The sequence below is a fragment of the Antennarius striatus genome, chromosome 3 (assembly GCF_040054535.1).
Source record: "Antennarius striatus isolate MH-2024 chromosome 3, ASM4005453v1, whole genome shotgun sequence".
Lineage (NCBI taxonomy): Eukaryota > Metazoa > Chordata > Actinopteri > Lophiiformes > Antennariidae > Antennarius > Antennarius striatus.
Window position 1 is genome coordinate 11,133,249 of NC_090778.1, and position 24,916 is coordinate 11,158,164.

The 24,916-nt window shown below is 40.4% G+C and overlaps 1 protein-coding gene across 3 annotated transcripts in view; it reads left to right on the forward strand.

The window, feature by feature from the left end:
• Positions 1–2,169: 2,169 nt before the first annotated feature.
• LOC137592395 (novel protein similar to human and mouse cyclin M4 (CNNM4)) overlaps positions 2,170–24,916 on the forward strand; it is a 40,598-nt gene continuing 17,851 nt past the window's right edge. For all 3 annotated transcript variants that reach the window (XM_068310540.1, XM_068310541.1, XM_068310542.1), the window contains exons 1-4: positions 2,170–3,588; positions 16,745–16,888; positions 17,135–17,269; positions 19,703–19,872. In XM_068310540.1, coding sequence (XP_068166641.1) covers positions 2,175–3,588; positions 16,745–16,888; positions 17,135–17,269; positions 19,703–19,872 — 1,863 coding nt within the window. In that variant the 5' untranslated portion in view covers positions 2,170–2,174. The remainder of the gene's footprint in view (positions 3,589–16,744; positions 16,889–17,134; positions 17,270–19,702; positions 19,873–24,916) is intronic.

Genomic DNA, 24,916 nt, shown 5'->3' on the forward strand with positions numbered 1-24,916 from the left:
GTTTGTTTGTTGTTGTTGCACATAGCAACAGCATTTTTATGCTAAAGTGTCAGCTGCTGTCCCCTAGTGCCTCGTATGGATATCACAATGGATATCTTAATGACACCTCCAGCTCTGTGCTGGAGGTGTCATTAAGAGGTGAATAAAGTTAACACCCAACAATCAGTACAATCTGGACGTCCAAAATATTGACACAAAACAGAACAAAGAGACAAAACAAAGATAAAAACAAATGTTAACTGGCTCATGTGACCTACTATTCCAAACAGTGAAATAAGACTTCCAAACACTGTCATCTATTTATTATTTTTGATGTTGTTAAATAATTATCTAAAATAAATTATGTGACAAATATTTCAGCTGTTTAAGCAGCTAAATAATACTGCTTGCTATTGACTGTGATCTATAAGATAGAACCAGCAGGCACATACGAATGTATTCTGGGCCCGAGCTCACATCCCTTCCAAGTTTCCCATGACACTGCTCTTTACCAAATGTCTGTCATATTCTCATTGGTTTCATGAGAGGTCTTTTGCATCTAGATTTTTTAAAGATCAAATTTAAATCTCTATTTGGAATCTAAACATATCATTTGGTGGTGACTGATGACTCTGCTCAGAGAGACCAATGATGTCAATCAATATGATAAGGTTTGGCAGTGACTGCGAGATGGAGGACTTGATAGAAACACAGGGGAACTCCAGGTATAGACAGAATCATACTTTAGTACTCACCAGGAATGTAGGCTCATGAAAAATTGTTGTCCTCCCACTGAACTGCAAAGCGTATGAGATGAAAGAAGAAAAACTTGTACAAAGTGAAAATCACTTTGTTTTCCATGTATAAATGGCATCTTAGTTAAGTCGGGAGTCCATGAAAATACATTTATTTTTTAAAGCCAGGAAAATAAGTGAGAATTCTGACTTTATTGTCAGAGAATTGACTGATCACTTTTCATTGGTTCGATCAGGCTGCAATGTGACATTCTGACCAAATGATGGCGCTCTGCTCTTTGTAAAAAGTATTTTCTGCACATCAAAGCCTTGTTGGGGAAAGGAAAGGGAACGTTAGACATTGTTCTTCACACGAGGAGTTCCTAATATTTTATTCTATTTTTACTAAGACGTCAGCTGCAATTTATTTAAATAACGTAGAAACTTGGTTCTTCTCAAGCAAGTAGGTTTTAGAGAGTCCACACGAGAGATGAGGATTGACACAAAGAATACACCATGAAGGAAAATACACCAAAACAATGTAAACACTAGACACACTACCCATGTCTATCTAGGCCTGTTTATTTATGCCCTTTTATTCATATACGGTACCTTTTTATGTCTCTGTATTTATACATTCTTTTTATTTGGTGGGTTATTTATTATTCTCTCTATTTGGTGAGTTATTAATTTTTTTTCTCTATTTGGTGGGTTATTTATTACTCTTTCTATTTGGTGTTGGTACTACTTTCTTTGTGTTTTTTCTTTTTGTGTACTCACTGTGCTGTGTGTAGTGCGACGGAGCAATTAATTTCCCTGAACCTCCTGAATGGATCAATAAAGTCCTACTCTACTCTCTCTCTCTTGTTTCCATCCTTACCACCAACATACTAAAACCAAAGCTACAGAATGGAACAGGTGGGTTTTTAGTGTACACTTATAGTTTAGCACACACACACACGCAGGTAGCCGAATTAAAAATCTTTACAAAATAACAGAATTTTAATTTCGTTTTGATTACTGCATATTTTGGTTAGATTTTTAACACCTATATGATTGATACAGATGTGAACATAATGCTTTCACTGGATAAATAACACAAAAATGTATGGTTTTTATGATTAAGCTTCTATAAAGTTTAACTAACTTCATGAAATATTTTCTGAGGCTGTGTTGTTAAAATTCCAAAGTATCCGTAAATTTCTTTTTAGTCAACCAGGGTTTTAAAAGTGAAATAAAAACAAAAACAAACAACAACAAAATTCTGCTAGTCGACCTTAAATAAAAAGATAACAGACGACCTTAAAATTTAAAACTGAAGAGGTTGGTCATTTTTTGGGAATGACGTTTCCACTGCTGATTGGTTGTACTGGAGGTATGCGGTTATGCAAATGAGAGGGGTGTACTTCTGGAAACGAGTAGGTGACGTCAGTTCCCCTGTTCGCAGAGAGCGAAACAAACATGGCGATAGACTCAAGCGGATGGGGGCTAACGTTAACTTTATTGATCTTTTCTTGTGTTTTAGCGGGGAGGCAAACCGAGGCGGGGGTCTCGGATTCCAGGGGAAAGACTCGGATACTGGGTATGAGGTTGGAGAAGTGCGACACTCCGGCAGAGACCAGCGAGAGAGGGGTGATTCAGGTGACCGAGGGAGCGAACAGCGTATTCAGGTTCTACGGGCTCCACTTGTCTCCAGACAGCTGGAAGCTCATCGGGTTCACAGAACTTTACTCCAGTGATAAAGAGGATGACTCATTCGGAGCAATTGTTCTCCCGTTCAATAGGACTTGTTCCGAATTAACCAAAGATATTGTGGTGTCTCCGTCCATGGAGGTAAGCAACGAAAACACCTCTGGGGCGATCAGCCTCAAGATCAAGCAGCTCCGGAAGAGCGAGGTGGTGAAGGTGTTCGGCTTGTGTGTGCTGGACAGGGAGGAGAAGGAGCCGACCTGGTACCTGCTGGACGACATAGACGGCAGGCTGCGGGTGGTAGAGGAGAAGAAGTCCCTGCTTCCCATCTGGCTACAGGTGATCATCATCTCCTTCCTGCTGGTGCTGTCTGGAATGTTCAGTGGTCTCAACCTGGGGCTGATGGCTCTGGACCCGATGGAGCTCCGCATTGTGCAGAGCTGCGGGACCGAAAAGGAGAAGAAGTATGCACGGAAAATCGAGCCCATCCGGAGGAAGGGAAACTACTTACTTTGCTCGCTGCTCCTAGGAAATGTCCTGGTGAACACCACCCTCACCATCCTCCTGGACGACCTCACCAAGTCTGGGTTCGGTGCTGTGGTCGCTTCCACAGTTGGGATTGTCATTTTCGGTGAGATCGTCCCCCAGGCGCTCTGCTCCCGGCATGGTCTAGCTGTCGGAGCCAACACCATCTTAGTCACCAAGCTGTTCATGCTGTTAACGTTCCCCCTGTCCTGGCCCATCAGTAAGATCCTTGACTGTGTCCTGGGCCAGGAGATTGGCACTGTGTACAACCGGGAAAAGTTAGTGGAGATGCTAAAAGTTACAGAACCCTACAATGACCTGGTGAAGGAGGAGCTCAACATGATCCAAGGTGCGCTGGAGCTCAGGACCAAAACAGTGGAGGATGTCATGACGCCTATCGGCAACTGCTTCATGATCCACAGTGATGCTGTGCTGGACTTTAACACCATGTCTGAGATCATGGAAAGTGGGTACACAAGGATACCTGTGTATGAGGATGAACGATCGAACATCGTGGACATCCTGTTTGTCAAGGACTTGGCTTTCGTTGACCCGGATGACTGCACCACACTCAAGACCATCACCAAGTTCTACAACCACCCAGTCCACTTTGTCTTCCACGACACCAAGCTGGACTCCATGCTGGAGGAGTTCAAGAAAGGTTTGTGGGAATCTTATGGTATTGTTTTGCGAATTAGATTCATCTTGAGCAGGTGGTGACAAAACTCCCAGTGATTTATGAATCTTTATTGTTTATGAGGCAGTTAGAGGTTTTGGCTGAACCCTCTTCTTAATCTTAAGCTCAAGTCTGGAGTAATGTGTGTGAAAAACACAGTTCCTCATTACAAAAAAAGACTTTCCTGTGTTTGACATATCTTTTATAGGGTCACAGACTCTTGAAAGAGGTCAGAGCTTAACCTGACCTTTGACCTGTCTTAACCATAGGTCAAGCATGTACAGTAGATATGTATCTGTAATACAATGTCTTGATTGATTGTGGTTGTAATAAGACGTAGAAGTTCAAATATCTATGAAATCTGAACCAGGTCCAGAAATACAGCAACACCCTATAAAGAATGGTTAACAGAAACACTGACACGTCGCATCACACAGCAGATGGATTTGATGGACCCGAGGCTGCAGCCATTTGTGTTTGGCTTTGTCTCAAATTGATCCAAGATGTTGGCGTCAATAGATGTGCGGTTAGAAATTAAGCACCTTGATCGAGTAAGTGTCCCCCATTCTGAAGATGAATTGAATTCTTTACTTAGCAGAATAAGTGTGATTAGATAACACAATGGTTGAGCGCAAAGTAAATGTCAAAAGGTGATAATTGACATGGAATTATTGATCGGATATGAATGTAATTTCTGTTTCAGGTATAGAAGTAAATGACATAGATTCTAAAAATAATGCAAAACACTATCGTGAGATTTTGCTCAGATAATCACAGTAGGTTCTATAATATTGGCTGGCCGACACATGACGTGTGCTGAGATTATTTTGTGTATCAGCATTTCATTAGGATCCAGTCGTGTGCTCGGCCTCCTATGTGTTATGGCTGTTTGATATCAGAGACATAATGGGCTGACATTTCAAGTCGGTGAGAGGCAGGAAGTTTTTTTCTTGTTAGCCTGTGGACATCATTGGTATGATTTACAAAAAGAAAGCCTGTTCATTTCCCTTGCTTAAAGTTAGCAGGTAAAAATGTACCAAATAGTGTTATAAATCTAAAGCTGCTGGAAAGTGGAGCTGCTATGAGGAAACGGATTAATCCTTTTTGCAGATTTGTAGTTGGTGATATCAAAAACGCTTCCCTATTTCACTTCTCTGTCTCTTTTGCTTTGCTGACTCTTCTCTTTTAGCACAAATGCATGCACAAGCACAGATGTGCACGCACTGACGCCATCCCCCACTGGGATTTATTTTTCCTTTCTCAGGCATCTCATCTCAAGGTCACGGACAGTAGACAAACACATGCTTACTGTGTCTAAACTCTGCACAGTGAGGAATGATAGATCGTCTTTCTGGAGTATCAGTCTCCAACTGCTTCAAGGACTTTGTTTGTATGTTTATAAGCATGGTTTTGTCACACTTTTTATACCTCAAAAGTATAACACACATTTTTCAGTGTTTCTTTATAACTATCTGTGGTCAGATGTTGTAGATTAAAGTTTGAGATTCTGTACTGGTGTTACAGATGAACACTTATGCTCCACAGGTAGGATGTTAACTGGAGGAGAAAGAGAAATTCTGGACGGAGGTAGAATAAGTTTGTCAGAGCATTCCTGAGTCAGAGAGATGTGTGGTTGGTGCAGATTTTAATACACATGTTGGGGAGGGAAATAGAGATGATGAAGAAGTGATGGATAAGTTTGGCACCCAGGAAAGGAAATTGGAGGGGCAGATGCTGGTAGGCTTTGCAAAAACAATGGACATGGCTATAGTGAACGTGTTCTTCCGGAAGAGGAAAGAATATTTGATAAACTACAAAAGCAGAGGTAGAAGCAGGCAGGTGGGTTACATTTTGTGCCAACGTCAACGAGACAAGTCGAAAAGAAAAGAGGAAGATTCTGTACTGGTGGTGCTTGGTGTTGTGTCACATTTAACCAAGAAATGCTTCTGTGACTCTTCTTTATAGGCTTGGTTTGGTGAGAGGTGATGGATCTTGTCATGAATGGTTTGAAGCTCAGTAGTTTTACGCAGTAGCAGTCCATTAGCCATGGCAGAGGAATGGAATCAGAGAGTGAAGCTCCTGGATCGCCCAATTCATCCACGATTTTGGAACACTTTCAGATGGAACTCTTTTCTGGTCTAGCTAGTAATTGCCAGCTGCTCTTTAAATCTCTCAGTTGTGGGTCGGTATACACATATAATGTAATTAAATATGTCTTGTATCAAATGAACTGTGTTGAGAAATTGCCAGTGTTCAAGTCTTCATTAGTTTAACAGGAAAATGTAGTACGGTAATTACTTTCTGCCAATGTTTGATCCACATGTAAGTTCCACACAGCTCCTCCAGAGGATTTGCAGAACACGTCAGCCTCCATGCTGCGTCTGTTGATGTGTTACTACCAGGCTTATTTGGCCTCCAGTCCCCTGCTTCCTCTCTGACCCGACTCCCTGCTCGCTTCTCAAGTTCCTCTCACTTGGTGCCCGGCATCAGTTACCATGGTGACAAGATCCAACAGAGCCATTGTGTACACACACGGGGTTGTTTAGGTTGTGTGCTACGTACTCAGATTTGCTGTCAGCCAAAGATTTGAACTTGAGAGGCACACGTTTAGTCCTGAATTGATTGTTTAGTTCTGAATTGATTGATTAGAATGAAAGTTATCAGCGATGTGTATCCTGATGCTTCTGCTTCAGTGTCTGTGTGTTAGTGTGTGTGCAATGAATGGCCTTTTCAGTCAGCAACCTTTCAGCAGTTTGATGACATGACCTGATTAGATGAGATGGAACTTTAATGTTATCCTGACTGTCTTTGCAAGGAAGTAAAACTACATATATCACAGACATTAGAAAAGATAATTGATAGAGCTAGTTTTATTCTTTAATGATGAAGAGAATTAGATCATAGAAAATAGCATGTTACAGGTTATTTGTTCTCCATCCGTACATCTATTTTCTTGTAGACAAGAAACATAATTATCTTGCCGACAGGCAATTTTCCGCTTTGTGGGTCAGATTGCATTATGTTATATTTCATGTCATAGAATTATAAAGATTCATGCAGCATTTTGTATGTACAGTCATTTTATATCTCACATGATTATCAGTAGATGTGAGAATATTTAAATCTAGGCAAACTTGACCTCATTCATCGTAGCCTCGGGGACAAAGTATACCTGCAAATGTCCTGAACAAGACAGGTTTTCTTTCTTTTCTTTTAAGTTAGTTGTTTTTTATTAGTTTAAATGTGATACAGTAGAAGCCACTGAAGTGAACCAAGAGCAGAAAGAATGAATGAGTTTATCAATTAGTTGATCACAAATAAGTGAAATGGACAAAATATAAAGTGTATTAAAAAAAAAACCATGCAGCCCTTGGGTCTTTCTGTATGCTGGGCTTGCGCTAGCCATTCACCACGTCACCATAGGAGAAGTAAATTCCAGATTGGCTGCAAGGTTTTTAGCCTGTGTATTCAGTGTTGTTCTTATTTTTAGGGGAAAAAAGGCTAAAACTTACAACTTTTTTGGACTCGCGAAAATCCCAAAAGCAAAAACAAACTTTTTTTCTCGCTAGCGCCGAAGTGACACGAACGCTCCTGATCATTAAATATGCGCTCGAGTCATGACTTAGTCTTGTCCAATGAAAAACAAAAAGATGCTAATTTTACAAGCTAAACTCGCGAATTGGTGTACGACAAGGCGAGGACGATCAGTCGAAAAAAATTAAGAATCCAGTGTTATATAGTACAGTTTGTGTTAAAATCCTAATTAAACAACAAATGGGGAATGTTGAGAGGGGGTAGGAGTGGTGACAGACTGATCAGAAGGTAAATTAAAGATATCATATTATTAATACTTTTTTGTAGTCTTAGACTTTTGATCCCTATGTTCGGCAGGAATAACCAGCGATGCATGTAAATGTGTATTCACCTCGCTTACTATTTTTCATGTCTTTTTATATTGAAATGAAAAATCATATCGAATTAAAAAAAGAAAAACTAAACTATGTCATACCAATGGTGTTGGTGGTGGTCAAAGTTAAAATGTCTTCTAGTCCAAGTAAAACTTCCAAGTAAACATTGAGTAATATTTTGTATGACTGTATCTTCAAATAGTGAATGGAAGTTTTCAATTGTTGAATCTCACATTTATACCTGCATAAAGTGGGATAGAAATAAAGATAGTTTAGCATGAACTGTTGACTTCAGTTTATTTGTGTTGGTAAACTGAACAGAAGAATTTGCCCTCAGAATTGAGGGAAAACAACCCATTTTCTAAAAAATTTCCCATAGCCCCCCTGCGGGGGGTGTCCCCCAACACACCCCATGCAACGTGCGTTGGTTGTCAGCGCACTGTGCCACTGTCTTGGACACAGAATGTGGCTTTTTGTGGCTTACTCAATTCTTTTACACTGAGCCACAGTGGCTTAGTCTTACTACCTCCCAGTGCAAGCCCAGTGTATGGAATTAGTATGTTCTGTCCACGTCTCTGGGGGCTCCTGTGGAAACACAGCCCAAAGGTGATGGTGGGTTTGTGACTCTTAGTTGCCTGTTTGAGTGTAAATTGTTGTCTGTCTCTGTAGGTCTTTTTTTTACAGAGAGGGGAACAAAGTCCCTTTCATTCAACACCATTTGTCTTTTACATGGAATAAGACAACAACAGAACAACATGCCTGTGTTTTATTTATTTTAGATAAATATTTTAAATATAAACCTTCAATTTGTGGGCGGAGAAAAGTGTGACATACAACATCAGTATAATCCCAAAGGTGTACTCTACTCTCCAGAAAAGCCTATAAATGGAGATTATCTATCTGGAGAAGTGACGACCTGTCTAGGGTGCCCCCCACCTCCTAACTGATGACTATTATTTTTGTTAGATAAATTGACTGTCCCTTCCTGTAAATAATGAGTTTCTGGCATTTGTGTTGCAATCATATTTTATTTCTCCCAGATTGCATTTCAACACATCTTTGTGTGATATTAAAACTGACAATTACTGGTCAGTTTTCTCTGTATACTTTACTGTGTACCTGTCACTCAGTGAGATGAGTGGGATGTTAATTGCTGTGCACTGCCTACAGTTGCATGAAGCACATAGAGAGAATGGGACACCTTATCTCTGATTGGTTCAGTTAATATTACACCGGAAGCACTCTTAATAATTAAGGAATAATTACAGTGATTATGGAAGAAATACAACCTGTTTACATCCTGGGCCTTACTTTGCTTTACTTTTGTTTAAGTACCAACAAGGTGCTTGCCATGCCTTGAATGAATGAATGAATGAATTAGGGTTTGTTCACTCTACATTAGTTAGGGCCCCATCTTTTGCTGCTGCTGACAAAGGAGTGAATATCAGTTAAGTTTACAGAAATAAACAATGAGCTTTCTGGTGTTCAAGGTAGGATCTGGTTGCTTCTTATTCTTAAAACTCTCTCTGCCAGTGACTGTCAGGAGGTCTTCTGTTCTCAGGAGCCGAGCAGTGGCTTGGTCCTCCAAACAACACGGCGATTTCAAAGGAGTATTTTTAACACTCTTTTGAAATCACCTAAATACACTTAACACTATCTTTGTGCATAATGATAGGATTTGATTTTGCAGCATTTCATTTGTATGTTTCTTTTTTTATAATCTTTATTGCTGCTTCTCAGTGAACCTCAGTGCCCTTTGTACCCAGACAGACTCATAATTAAACACACCTCTTCTACCTCGTTCGTGACACTCCCTGTGTACACATTCACACACACTTTTTAGACTGTTCATTTTTACAGCGATGCATACATTATTCCCTCAGTCCCTACTGAACTGTTAGTCCAACTTTAACATAAGATGATTGATAAACTCATGTGTCAGCCTGAATCCTGACTGTGAACCTGAGTCTTTAAGAGGCAGGAGATATCCGATAGTCTTTAGTATTCAGTAACAGAGTTTTACAGCCAAGAGTAAAAGATTACCCAACCTCAGCCTGACAGGAGGTTGTCACAGGGTGGAACTGAGTCTCCATTCTTCTGTTTTCATGTTGGGTGTGTCCCTCACCCCCCATCTCTTCCTCCAGTTAGCCTTTGTCTCCATGTCTGCCCTCTTGCCCTTGTTCTCATGCACTATTTAGGAAAGAGCACATTCAGTCGCCCTTGATAGTGACTGAATGCAGCATAACACCCCGAGCTGTTTATGCATAGGTCATGGATTTAGAAAGGACTTATTGAGTAATTATGCATTCTCTCTTGGGCTCTGATTTAGTCTTTAAACAAAATCAAAATAATCTTTGCCTCAGAGTTTAATTGTTTTTTAGCCTAAACTGAACAAAGTAGAGGAACTGCATCATACCTGAATGCTTCAAGTGGACATTTTTGTGATTTTGAGGAGGATGAATCTGTGTTGCTTATAAGTATAATTAGTAGTGGGGCCTGTATGTTTGCCTTTGTTTGGCTTTCAAGCTTAAGATTTGTGTTATTTTAGCAAGTTTTACATCCAAGAATAAATGAAACAAAATGCACAGTAAGAATTCATTTCAAAGAGAATTTGTATAAAATACCCGAGAACATTCTTCTTAACTCCACAAAGAAAAAAAATAACATCACGTGTCTTTCTGTAGCAACACTTTATGCCTGAAGAGCTAGCTTTATTTACTGCAGCTGTTTACAGAAGATGTATTCACCAGTCGTCCTGCCAGCCGACTCTGAAAAGTGTTTCTATGACAGCGGATATTTGACTTTCTATTTTTAAGAGACAACCCCTCAGGTGTTCTGCTGAGTCACAGAGTAAATGTCGTCTGTCAGCTGACTTTCATCTCTATTGTGCTCTGATTTAATTTATGGAATATACAACCTACGTCATTGATTTAGATGTATGGCAAATGTTTTATTTTCATTCTTGACGAAGACAGCATCAGAAACAACATCTCTTCTTTAATTTTAGAGTCGTTTAAAAGAAAGTTTTGCGCATAACACTTTTTTTTTTGTGGTCGTATCAGGATCCTAATAAAAAGCCCAGGATGTGAATTAAGATAAACTGATTGACAAACTGACAAACAGGTGGATATATGGATGGAAAGAAAGAAAGTAAAGCTTTCAGATGCACGTACTGCTTATATGTCAGATGCATACAGTATGTGTTTTTAAAGGCATTTCATACTAGGGTGACTTGAGGCTTTGCAGTATTTTCAAATATGCTGTGTCTGAAAATAGGTAGAAAAATGCTGCACTGCATTTACTGATTGTGACACATTTAGTAAATAGATTGTGTTTGCAGATTTTTTTCTGAGCAAGCACTCATCATTCATGTTGACTTGAGACATGTGACATAATATAGTGATAGTTATCACTATATTCCACCTCCATGATTGCATCACTGCGCCACCTTTACACTGATGTAAGTGGAGCTTCTGTAACTTCAAGTGTTGATGGTGCAGCTGCAGTCACTTCAACTTAGTGTGTATATTTTGTTTGTGTTACATTAATGCTTCTAGACTGTGGGCTGTGATATTAGTCAGCAGAAGGAAAGAAGTTCAGCAGAAATTATGGAATGAAGACATCAAGCACAACTGTCTTGTCTCTGTGTGAACTGGGTTTAGCTACTCATTGCATTATGTAATAGAAACTGTTGAGCTTTATACATACTGTATATTGTAACTTTAACTTTTGAAAGTATCTTACAGCATCTGTGGCGGTATGGGAGAAATGTGTAACTTTTGTGAGTGGGCCATTAATGCTGAAAGGCATGTGTTAAAACCTATGTGTAGGTTTTAGAACTACACACACTGCCATGTAGATGTCCATATTTATTTCAGCAAGACAATAATGCTAAGTCCCACCGCCTAATGCATCCTTGCAGCAGAGCGTTAGGGTCGTGACAGACAGGCCCATCTTCAGCATTTTAAGCACCTAATATGGTACTAGAGGCCTCGGACTGTCGAGAAACTGTTGAGTTTACCCTGTTTTCACTTTGTAAGGTTAAAAAGATTTGCAAATCATTACATTGCTTTTTAAAATTTTTCAGATTGGCGACTCAGAACCCTATCAGTTGTTAGTTTAGATCAGATCCCAATTGTGTGAAATCTGAGTACCAGCCGCCGTTTTAACTTAAAAACAGGTTCGAAGAGTTTGGCCTGTTCCACTCAATAAGCCTTTGTTTGTGTGTTCGGACTATATTTGCACAGGCCTATATGTGTTTGTATGAGCTTGCATGCTCAAAGGCATGCATCTTTGTCTATGCCCTCACAGTGTGCATGTTTTGCAGGCGGTGGCAGTGGTAAGTACTGCTGATATGTGGCTGGCTGGTCGTGTTGTGTGCATGGATGGTATGCGTATGGCATTCCTTTCCCCTACAGACTCACCATCCTTGCTCTTTTGTAGCCGATGGATGTTTCATGTCAACAACTTGGCCATCTGACGGGAGGGTGAAGGAACAGCCAGGGGGCAGAGAATCAGGCTGGAAGGTCACTTGCTCTGCTACAAATACGAAGACTAGTGGATCATATATTCAGTTCACTGACAAATACTTGAAATGGAGGAAAAAGAAATGTTATGAGATGGTATTCTGCTAAAAACTAGAAAACAGAACCTTGAAATACAGCATTGAAAGATTCATGTTCTTATTAATGTAGTGTAATATTCAGTGACAAAAGAGAAGCTGCAGCTCAGCAGAGTTTAGTGTTTGTGTTAAAGGGCAGTGTTTTTGTTGGTTCCTGTTTAAGCAGATAATGTATCCCCTTTGCTGTCAAGGAGTTTACCCTGTCTGTTTTAGAGAAGGTCTATGGTTGATTTAAGGGAAGCACCAGTTGCACTGAATAAATGACCAGCAGGTGTGTGTGTGTGTGTGTGTGCGTGTGTGTGTGTGTGTGTGTGTGTGTGTGTGTGTGTGTGTGTGTGTGTGTGTGTGTGTGTGTGTGTGTGTGTATACATGTATAGAGCTCCATTTGAATGACTTCAGAGATCAGATGGTCAAAACATTTAATGAAATTTCTAGGAGCTTCAACAACAGTTGCCTCAGCTCACTGCCTGTAGAAAGGGAGAGCAGTACAGCAAAAACAAATCCCTACTCTCATGTCATTTTCTAAGTTTGATATGTGGCAGTAGTGTGTATTCTGTGTCTGAGTCTGGGATGATTGTACTGCACTGACAAACACTGGAAATCAGCCGCCAGAGACACCAGGGAGCTGCATGACTGTGGGATTTTAATTGTAGACTCAGCTGATGGGTCATGAAGCAGCATGTGCTTGGTTGAACTTTCTTGGACAGTGAGTGCATGCGCGTGAGTGCATGTATTTGTGCCATGTAGTGTGTCTGTGTGTGTACTCAGTAGACGAACAAGTGACTCTCCGGTAGCTGGGGACAAGTATGTCCCCCGGGGTCTGACTTCCTCTAAAATATTGACTCAGCACAGCAGGGAGGGGTCATCTCTCTTTCTCTCTCTCTCTCTCTCTCTCTCTCTGTCTCTGTCTCTCTCTCTCTTTCGCTCTTTCGCTCTTTCGCTCTCGCTCGCTCTCTCTCTAAATCAAAAAATCTCTCTGATGTTATTTGAAATGAAGGATGATCTCCTAATGAAAGTACTCAAAGGCTTCCTTAGTATTGCCGACTGATATTGGCAAAATAAAACAGAATGGGGTCGAAGTAAAAACAGTCCTTGGATTGCCACGGCTTGTTTGGAAGTGGGGGTCAGAAGACAGGGTGGTTCAGTAACACATGACTACATTCCTGTGAAAGTATGGAAGCATCTAGGAGAGGTGGCTGTGGAGTTTTTGACCAGGTTGTTCAACACGATTCTAGTTGGTGAGAAGAGGTGACAGAAGAGTCTCTGCCATAATGAAGGGCAGAGTTTATAAGATAATGGTGAGGCCAGCCATGATGTATAGATTAGGGATGGTGCCACTAAAAGAAGACAGGAAGCTGAGCTGGAAGTGGAGGAAATGAAGATGTTGAGGTTCTCTCTGTGAGTGACCAGACTGGACGCGATCAGAAATGAGTTCATCAAAGGAACAGCCAAGGTGAAATATTTTGGAGACAAAGAGCAGTCATCAATGGTTTGGACACATCCAGAAGAGACATGGTGAGTATATTAGTAAAATGGTGCTGAGTGTTGAGGCAAGAGGAAGACCAAAGAGAAGGTTGATCTAGTGAGGAGGACATGAGGGCAGTTGGTGTTAGAGAGGTGGATGCAGATGATAAGCTGGCATGGAAAAGTGTGAGCTGCCGTGGCGATCCCTAACGGGACAAGTCGAAAGGACAGGAAGAAGATAGTGATCTGACACTACTTCTTTTCAACACAAATTTTTCTTACAATAAGTTTTTTGCGTACTGTAAAGTCTGGTTTCTGCTGACAACCTGCTGTCATCAACATACAGTACATACAATCATGATATAAATGTTGCTGTAGCCGTTCACTTATGTAGTCAGCAGTGTCACTGCTTTGTGTATTTCACCAGAATGTTTCTGACGGTCTCTGACAGTCCTGGACCTGATGTGGAGCTGAGCGCTTAATTGTTGTCTGGTTAAATTCCTGAGGCATCTTGTCTGCATTGTGCTGGAAGCTGTATCCTCTGGAACTCTATATGCACCACATTTAGAGATGTTTAATTCAGACATCCACTTCGTTTTGTGCTGGGAACTGGGAACAAATTAGGACTGTTTAACCCTTGTTTCTTACCCAATATGTTCTGTCCACCTTCCACACTTATGGTTCCAGACTAAAGACGGAGTACATCGGCCACCCATCCCCACATCACATCATATCACATGTCATGTCATGACATCTCAGACACTACTTTAATTCCAGCCCCGTGGGAAATGGATTCCTCAAAGTCCCGCTAGTCTATTCATGTTGTAAAACCAAGCAAGGTCAAAACTGAGAATGTGAGGTGTGTTTTTGTCATTGTGCCAGTAGTGGCCACTTTGCCAGGACATGCAGGCAGACAACAAGGACACACACAAAGACAAAACACTTTGGTCTTTTAATTGCTGGTCGTATGAGCCATTTTTAAATCTCATTGATCTGTGGAAATACAGTCCTTGGAGTTTGATGATGTTTTTTTCTCTTTTCTACCTCTTCTCAACTCTTGCTTTGTCCTCTATCTCAGCTTGAATTGCTGACGGTGGTTTTGTGTAGGAGTAAAAATAAAATCTTGCTATATTTAGGAATTATTCACTCTGAACAGTTCTGCTTTTTAATCTAATCTCTTAATGGTGTGTGAGAGAGGGTGGTTTAAACCAGTCGCTAACAAGTTGTTAGTATCCTTATATGTATGTGCATTGTGTGTGTGTGTGTGTGTGTGTTTGCTTGGCTGGAGGCGGGAGGTCGTCTACATTAGAGAGAACACCCCAGATATGAGTGACTCCCTCCCTTTATTAATGATTCAGAAGATAGGTGGAGTTGTAGACAGTCTACAGCTGCCCAGTGTCCATCTCCACTTCAACGTGTGTGTGTGTGTGTGTGTGTGTGTGTGTGTGTGTGTGTGTGTGTGTGTGTGTGTGTGTGTGTGTGTGTGTGTGTGTGTGTGTGTGTGTGTGTGTGTGTGTGTGTGTGTGTGTGTGTGTGTGTGTGTGTGTGTGTGTGTGTGTGTGTGTGTGTGTGTGTGTGTGTGTGTGTGTGTGTGTTATACTGTAACGTTCATGGCCAAAGTCCAGACCCAACCCCAGCTGTAACAACTTGTACACATTAACAGGCTATTTGTGTTGCAAGCAAAGGGAGTGGGCAGATGAGTTAGCACAACGGCTATCAAAGAGGACACCTCGTGACCCAGGGACTCCAGCAGACTTTTAATGTTGGATGGTGCAAAACAATAGTTGTGATTTGATGATAATTAAAAAAGTAATACAACAAGTTGTATGCTCAAAAAGATATAAAACAAAGATGAGACAGTGTTAAACTTCAACCTCAAATGCAACAATGAGCAGGGAAATACTGTAATGTTGTAATGCTTTGATCCCACTGGCTGTGTTTTATACTGTATGGTATTGGTGGTGCAAACATTAAGCAGGAGACAATTAAAACCATCCAGCTTTAATTGTCTCATGGAGGAGGAAAACGTGGAAAGACGGAGGAATTGCCATTGGAAGCAATGCAGCTCACAGTTTACGTCTGATTAGTGTGAGAGATGACTTTATAGGTGAGTTAGGGCTTGTATCTTAACATTTTTCAGTTTGATTGTTTCTTTGTTTTGGTAGTGGTTTGGATTCAGGTGATGCTTTCTTTAATGCATGTGCTCATTGACCATCCTTAAAAAATACTGCATCAATGTTCAGTCATGTGTCACCACCCTGTTCAAGTGAAATGCTCGCTTAAAGCAAAGCTGCAAGCAAATGCCTATTTAGCAAATAGCTCTCAGAGGAGTTTACACCTCAAAATAACACCCATTGCTTGGCCACAGTTTGACCTCAGTGAAGATGTTCTAGGACAAAAAGACAATAATATCACCTGCCCAATCAGCTATAAGCTTTGCGTACTGTAGCTGTTATCATGGCACAACAACCACTGTTTGTCTAGTTTACAGTGTCAACAGTTTAGAATAGAATGACATTTGGAGATCTGCTGTGTGGTCTGTGTTGTCTACATGAAATAGTTTGTGCCAAATTGATCTGTTTGTGTCCATAAAATCTGATAAATTCTTGTTGATCAAATTCATTATCGCGTACACCATTAGCTACAGTTCTGATATGTTGCATATGTGGTAGTTAGCATAGTTAGCAATACATAGTTTAGAAAACCAGATTAATGTAAAAATCCAATATTGGATGAAATATATACATCACATTACCCAGTGCTTACTAAATTGATATGAAGACATGGTAAATGAAGACAGTCCAGATATTTGGCCGGTGTTGGCTCAGGTTATGGAGCAGCCGTCAGCTCATGAGAGCGCCAGAGGTTTGATTCTCAACCACTGTCAAAGTGTCCTTGGACTCAATATATGAAACTCAAACTGCTCCCCATGGTTGTTCCATTAATTTGTGTGTGTGGAAGGTGATATTTTAATTAGTAACCTCTTTGCCACCAATGATATAAATGCTTGTTTCTGAATGGGCAAAAGATGAGCAGTGTGGTCAGTCAGCTAAGAGCATGAACTCTTTACAAGTCTTTCAACCTGTGTCTGTGATGAACTGATGGAGTGGTCACCTGAAAATCCCTCTTGTGTTTTTCTGCACCTTAGGAAAATCCCACCTGGCCATTGTGCAGAAGGTCAACAATGAGGGCGAGGGCGACCCTTTCTACGAGGTGTTGGGGTTGGTCACTCTTGAGGACGTGATCGAGGAGATAATTAAGTCAGAGATCCTGGATGAATCGGACCTTTACAGTGAGTTCAGCTTTGCCTCTGTCCAGAATTGAACTTATTTACCATTTGCTCCTTAGTAACAGTACAGGTAAGCTGCAATTATTGCATTAAATAATAAAAATATTAGAATAGCTATTATACCATTTTTAAAGTAATGTTAACAGATTATTTTCAGATATTTTGTTGTGATTCATCCATAAGTTTTGAGTTGTTTGACCTTTGAACTATTTAACTATGCTAACTGTGTACTATAACATCTCTGTTTAGTGGACAATCGAACCAGGAAAAAGGTGGCGCCCAATAAGAACAAGAGAGACTTCTCTGCCTTTAAGCATGAGAGTGAATCAAAAGTGAAGGTGTCTCCTCAGCTGCTGCTGGCCGCTCATCGCTTCCTGGCTACAGGTGAGGAACAGACCGATGCAGGCATTCAACACACCAACATTCAGTCAAGACAGGATGGCAAAAACAGGCAGCAGTTTAAGTTTGTAACTTAAAATAGGGCGGCAGTGGCTTAGTGGTAGGGCGGGCGCCTTAGGATCAGACATCAGCGGTTCGATTCCCACTCCCGCCAAGCATCCTCGGGAGCGTGAGCTGACAGCGGGAGGTGTCAGCTCACCTCCTGGTCACTGCCGAGGTGCCCTTCAGCAAGGTGGTGTCCCCTCCACAAGGTGCTCATTCGGGGGGCTCCAAAGATGGGGCTGCCCGTCACTCGGCTTCCCTGTATTTACTGCATGCCTACAGGCCCCTTGTGTGTGCATGGTTGTTTCAGGGGCCTGTATAATAAACCCCCATATATATGCGTGTTAACTAACACACTAACCACATGCGAAAACATAATATCCTTAAGGCGATCATTAATGTGTACTCCTTCTTCGTACGGTTATCCTCACATGATTGAAGTGCATGATGGATTCTGTCAAGTTTGCTAACTGACAAGTGAGGCAGGTCCATACATGTTGAGAAGAGATGTAAATGTGAAGGCAAGCCTATTAAAGATCTGAGCAGTCTGGCTGTCTGTGCTTAACACCACTGAAGCCAGCTGGACGCAATGTCTCCACACTGCTACAAATCACTTGAGAACATATTGCAGTGTGTGTAGTGTAGTGAGTTAGCCGACACACTCTGCCAAGCAGGTAGCAGTAGCTCTGGCTAGTATGACGTAGCACCTCTTCTGGTCATAGATACTGTTGTGCAGGAGCCTGCCAAATTCTGCTGCTCTGCAGGCGTAATGCCATGGTGTGATGACTTTGTGTTTGTTGACTCACAATGTTGGTTTCATTTCTCTGTCTCAGTTCATTACACAAGAATTTGGTGCAGTGAAGCCAGTGTTTCCCTCTCATTTCTTGTTCAAAATAGATTAGATTTAGATTACATCTGATCTAAGTTTCAATTAATATTTGACACTGAATAACTAATGTATCCTGAGAGATACTTCTATTCATACAAAGTCAGAGATATCTGGGATATCTAAGTTTACAACTGTAAACTCATAACTTTATACCACAGTCAATAAGTTGTAAGGATTTCTGCTTTGCTTGGTCCGTATATTTGTTTTTGAATCAAGAAATTTTCATACTTCAAAATTGTTGAAATTCCTTCATAAGATCTGCAGCAGGAGCTCATTTTTTGTTACTCAACTAGTTTAACTTGTTGACTTATTTCGCAAACTAGAGACCAGAGTAAGAAGAATGTCCTTGCCTTTTGGAGAACAACACTGGTCATTTATGGCTCACCTCTCACTGTGTGTTGCACAGGATTGTGTTTGCTTTCTCTTTGTTCTCCGTTTGGGTGTGGTAGAAAGTATTAATGGTGGAGCCCTGATTGCAACAAACCAACAGAATGAGAATTGCACTTTATTTTTTTATTTGAAGGGAGATTAACAATTGACTAAGTGTTTGCTAGAAGGCTAATTGCCTGAGTTCCGATGAAACTGATGTCCAATTTCTGAATAATATCATTTCAACTGTAAACATTGTCATTGTTAATCTTGAAAGTGAAATGAGGGGCTGCATAATATTGAAGAAACTCACTTGGAAATGCTCTTTTTCTCCATGATATGAAGAAAAACCTTACCACGACCATCTTTATTTCAGCCCTCTGCCACCCCCTGACTTTTAGTTTCATTTATTATGATTCTGACACTTCCATGAAAGTAAGTAAGAATTATGTGAAACAATTTGGGTCATTTATCTCATTAAACTTAATTCTTTGCTCTAAGTATATGTAGTGGACACAACTGTTTAGTCTTTATCATGTTTTAATTCAGAAAAAAAAGCCATCAGTGACATAACCATATGGGTAAGTATCATCAGCCAATTGTTTTGCATTGAGGACAGACTCAGCTGTAGTCTTTTGCATCCCGCTTAAAAGCAGTGATGTAATTGTCAGTGTTCATGTGTCCGTCCGTCTGTTGGTCCACCAAATATCTTTGCAACGGTTCCAGATAGAAATATGTAACAAAAAGCACATTACTCGGGTGGCAAAGGGGATAAAATGAGATGATGACTTTGATCTTGAGAAAACTAGGTCAAGGTCAAATTTTAACTTTTGTACACTCAGGAACCGAATAAGATAGAAAGATGAGGGAGAGGGGAAGTGTGAGTAAGACCATACACCAAAGCCAGTGCTTTGGTCAATGACAGTAGATCAGAGCATTAGCTTTGATCTTTGACCTATGCAAGTAGGTCAAGGTAAAATTCTTAATTCAGGGGTGTCGCGGGATGTTGCAGTCTGTGACTGCATTGGTTCTTGTTTAAACCTGCATTTGAAAAGATCCATAAGTGTTAAAACCCTGAATGTGAATCTGTGTCTACTTGTCCCCCTCTCTCCCGGTAGAGGTGAGTCTCTTTAGCCCGTCTCAGATCTCAGATAAGGTGCTTCTGCGAATCCTCCGCCATCCCGATGTGATCCAGGACATCAAGTTCAATGAAAATGAAAGGCGCTCATCCCATCACTACGTCTACCAGAGAGGAAAGCCTGTCGACTACTTTGTTCTCATCCTGCAGGTACGTGGGGCATTATTACATCCCGCTTCAAAGCGGTGATGTATTGTAAATTGTCCGTGTTCGTCCGACCTTTCGTCCATCTGTCGGTCCGTTACTCCACCAAATATCTTTGCAACCGTTGCAGATAGAAAGATGAATCAAAAAGCAGATTACTCAGGTGGCAAAGGGCATGAAAATGAGGTGATGACCTTGACCTTGAGAAAAGTAGGCCAAGGTCAAATTTCAACTTGTGTACACTCAGGAACCAGATAAGAGAAAAACGAGGGAGAAGGCCAGTGTGAGTAAGACCATAGATCAAATGTAGTTCTTTGATCAGTGACAGTAGGTCAGAGCACTAGCTTTGATCTTAAAAATTCTTAATTCAGGGGTGTTGCGGTATGTGACTGCATTGGTTCTAGTTGTTCATTTGTGGATGCTTGTCTTTATTGGAAAAAATGTGTTTACACTGTTGCCTGATGTTCAGTGCAGACTGGAAGGAGATTTGCTTCTCATTCGAATCGGTTTGATTTCCTCTGCTCCTCCATCTTCTCACATACTCTTGTATACTCCTACACAGACTCTGGTTAAGCAGGGACTCATTAGATTTTACTACAGTTGTTCTTATGTAGGATTACTTCTGTCTGTCCATCTGTACGTCCGTCTGTAATGGGTGATTGTCTGTCCTCTGGACAGAATGAAAAGATTTTCACACACATAACTGTGTGTAACGGTCCTATACACACACACACACACACACACACACACACACAGACACACACACACACACACACACACACACACATATATGCATTAATCACAACTAACAGTGTGAGTGTGCAACTAACTAATTTCCCCCCGGGGATGAAAATAGTATATAAAATTTAAAAAAAAGAAAAAAAGTTGGCTCAAAGAGTGGAGATAAACAAGTTTTTCTTGTCAGACAAACAATTTGATCTTGAGCTTGTTGAAAAGACAGGCCTATTTGTCTGACTCACCACAATTAGCACATGTCTCCCTCTGAACGCTGTTCTCCCGTAGTGTCGGCCTAAAACCTGCAGTCTAGATTGTTAAACCCTTGGTGTGTTAGTACTATTAGATAATAGCAAACCTGTTCAGAGGCTGAACAGGTTTGTCACATTAAAATATGTCTGTTCTCCCATTGTCTCATTTAAATATGTCTGTTCTCTCATGTCGTGGCTCCATACCTAAGCATACCTAACATGGAAAATACTCAGATTTCTTGATAAAAGTTTCAGCTTTATTTTTCTCTCCATTATGTGTTTATAATCATTTTTCATTCTTAAAGATAGCATTGTACACGTAATGATCATGATATGTGGTAAGATTCTAATTAAAGCTTCCGACCCCTTATTTTTCAGTAATTTTGCATGTTTCTTGATTGCTGCTCACATCTGTCAGGCATACATCTAAATGTTGTGAATGTAAAGAATAGTTCAGTATATTCAGAGTACTTACAATCAAGAAAATGTACAAAACAAAACGTGTCACTTTGTTATACAGTGATACCTCTACTTACGAATGTCTCTACGAAATTTTCTACTTGCGAAATTTCTCAGCAGGAAAATGTTACCTCTACTTACGAAAGAAATTTCGACTTGCATAATGTAAAAACACAGTATCAGCTGATACTCGAATCTCCCACAGGCTCCTGAACGCAACATTCTAATAGCTGCTCTGCCATTGGCTATTACCTATTACGTATCTTCCTGGCATCCCAATGGCTAAGAGGGATGCCACTCCACCTCTGTGTGGCGCTAGTTCGGTGCTTATGGAGTGTCTTCGGCATTCGGCACTCAACCCATGAGGTGTTCTGATAGTTTTGCGCAAATATAATAACTTTGTCAGTACGCATTCGCTATGGACCCCGAGAAAGTGACGGAGAAAAGAGGCAAAGAAAAGTCGAAGAAAAGAGTTTTTTTGTCCATACAAACAAAGCAAGAGATCATAGAAAAGCATGAGAAAGGGTAGCGTTTGGTTGTTCTCGCCAAAGAATTTGGCCGTAGTGTATCTACAGTCGCCACGTTTCTAAAACAAAAGGAAGTTTAAGGAGTTGAAGGCATCGCGTGGGTGGTTGGAGAAGTTCAAAAGGAGGACTGGAATTCACTCTGTTGTTCAGCATTGTGAGATAGGAGCGCATGAACCAAAGAGGGCAAAAAACAATGGGGACAGCTGTTAAAAGGTAAATGACCGTCATTATTATTCTTTACTCTGTTCTTTGTTTTTTACGTTATGCACGACTCTCATTTATTGTTTAATAATCTAATCGTAACATATATTTGTTACATGTTTTGATGCATTTTATGCTTTATAAAACATTTATGTCAGAATTTTTTGGGGCTTGGAACGGATTAGGGCATTTGCATGGAAAACGCGTCTCCACCTATGTAATTTTCTACTTACGGAATTTCTTCCTGAACCAATTAATTTCGTAAGTAGAGGTACCAACAATTCAGAAGTCAAATTCAACTTTACGAGGAGAATACCGAATAAATCTAAATGCAGCACAGTCTTACTGTGTACTGTTTGTGCAGCAATCATAGATCGGATAGTTGTCGTAACTTGTTCACTTTATTGACTTTTTACTTTTCCTAAAGATTTACCAGTACTTCAGTGAATGATTAACAGTGAAGGGTCGGGAGTGTGTCTACAGATACAAGTCAACGGTTATCTGATTAATGATAGCCTCAAGTTGTTCTGGTCAGGTTCATTCACCCCAGCTATATCTATGAATACACCAATATTCAGTTGGTTTTATATCCTGGATAAACAGGAGTTACACCAACTTAATGTCTCTGGCATTGAGTGCTTGTGTTTGTGTCCATTAAGTGTGAATGATGAAACTGATTGATTGCAGTCTTAATCACACAAGAAACCTATGATTGCCACTGATGAAAGTTTCTCTGGCAAAATAAGGTTTAATACTAGGACCAAGGCAGTGCAACATCAAACCAGTGATGCCACTTCACAACTGCTAAACTGTTTGTTTCATCGTGTTGTCTGGATGAAGCCAACCACATCTGATTGTTACAATATCACTGCTTAAACTGACAGATCAGACTAGCAGTGGTGCATCTGGAAATATCTCAAATAAAGTTAGTCAATATTTGGATGCCGATGCTCTCTTTGAAAGACCGCCCCCCTATCAACCTCTAAATGATCGCATGATGTGTGATTGCATTCATGTGGTGTTATAATGATCACAACTTACAATCCAAAGTGGGAAACTGACGTAAATTAGAATGTTCTTGTTTTTTTGTTTGGTAAAGGAATATTCTTGTAGTTATAGGGAAGAGACTACAGCAAGAAAACAATATAAAGCGATAAACTTAAAACTGCAATCATGAAGCAATGTAATTGCCTGAGCCATAAAACACAATGTGTGTTGTTTGTGGTGTCCCTGTTCTTTTCTTTTTTTTCTTTTTTTTTTATGACATAAAGCTCTTAAGCATAAATAAAGTTAAAATGATAACTTCTCAGTCTCAGAAATGCAACCTTCCCAGGAGCACAAGGAAGCACTGACAGATTGGTTGGGGTGAAGGATAGTCAATCAGAAAGTAGGGAGGGCATTTCTAAGTAATGCAGGCACCATAATAATTTGTAAATGGGTTTACAGACAGCTGTGACCTTCCACCGACAGACAAATGAAAGGAGAGTGGTGGTGTGGGTCCTGAAGGACATTCTCTTTATTGATCCACATTATATAAGATGGTCATGAGGGGAGACATTATTCACACCTGCTGGCAGTCAGCTGTCAATACGCAACCCAAACAATAAAACACTTCAACTTGACAGTTTCTTTTTGTGTGTGCATACACACTCAATACAGTAAAACACAGCTTTTGTACAAGTATACCATTTATACTTGCAGGAAACACCCACCAGGTGGGAAACACACACTTCATTGTCTTTAGTCTCACTCTTTCACAGGCATTTATTTCCTGTCTGTTTGTTATGTCATCGTCTCCAAACCGTCATTAGCAGAATCCAATAATCCAGGGGATCATTTCAACTTTCTCCCTGCCACTTGTCTGGGTGAAATTCTCTCTGTGGGAGGCCAGATATTGAGGAAGTTGTGGAGAGACCCCACACGTGGAATCATGTGCTGGGACCTATTCCGAGAGGGCAGCATTTATAGTCACCATGCCAGGGAGGGGTACATAGAAAAATAGTGCGGGACTCAGTATTTTTATTATATGTTTGTAATATTTCTCAGAAGCAAATGTGACGGCTGGCTGAAGATGCAAAAATCTTTTCAGATTGAATTCTTAATCTGTAGTTAATCTGAAGAGTATAACGTTTGTGTGCGAATCATATTTATTTTTTAAACATAATTGTGCTTTTACATTTCAGGGGTGCTTGGTTGAAAATGGAGATAGTGAAGAGATGTTTTTTTGTAAATATAACATTAGTTGTTGTGGACCTGTGGCCAAATGTTTATTCAGATAAAAGACTTCATTATTGTGAAGGAGGTCCATAGGATTAATGGCATGTTGGAGAAATAAAATGTAGGTTTCTCTGTAGATACTAAATATGTCACTACCTGAAGTTCAATTCATTTTCATATTGTAATGTCTGAGATTTATTTTGAATTCTTAGTTCCTTCATGTTGATTACAAATAAATGTTTCATGATATATGATTCTTCCATGTTTGAAGATGCTGTGTGATTCCCACAGTGGGCAGAATCTGATTTTTTTTTTTGTCTGTTGTGTTCACTGGGTTCCCTCAGCTTCTGGAAATGTGAGGAACTTTGATTTTGGCTATTTCAAGACTTTTGAAATTATTTAAATAGGTCATCTGGATGAAGTTATGTTGTTGTCACTCCTCAGTCTCACTGCCTATCATACAACATAAATACTTCATTCCATTGTCATTCATACACCCCAGCACGAGCTGCATGGGGAGCTGGTTGTCTTTTTCCTCTGTCCATTTGTCTGAAGCGGCAGCAGCTCAGTCCTCTGATTCTTGGGCTGGGGACCAGATGATGGTGGGTTCAAGGCCTATGAGGACCAAACACATTTGCAGTGTGAACTGCAAATGATTGA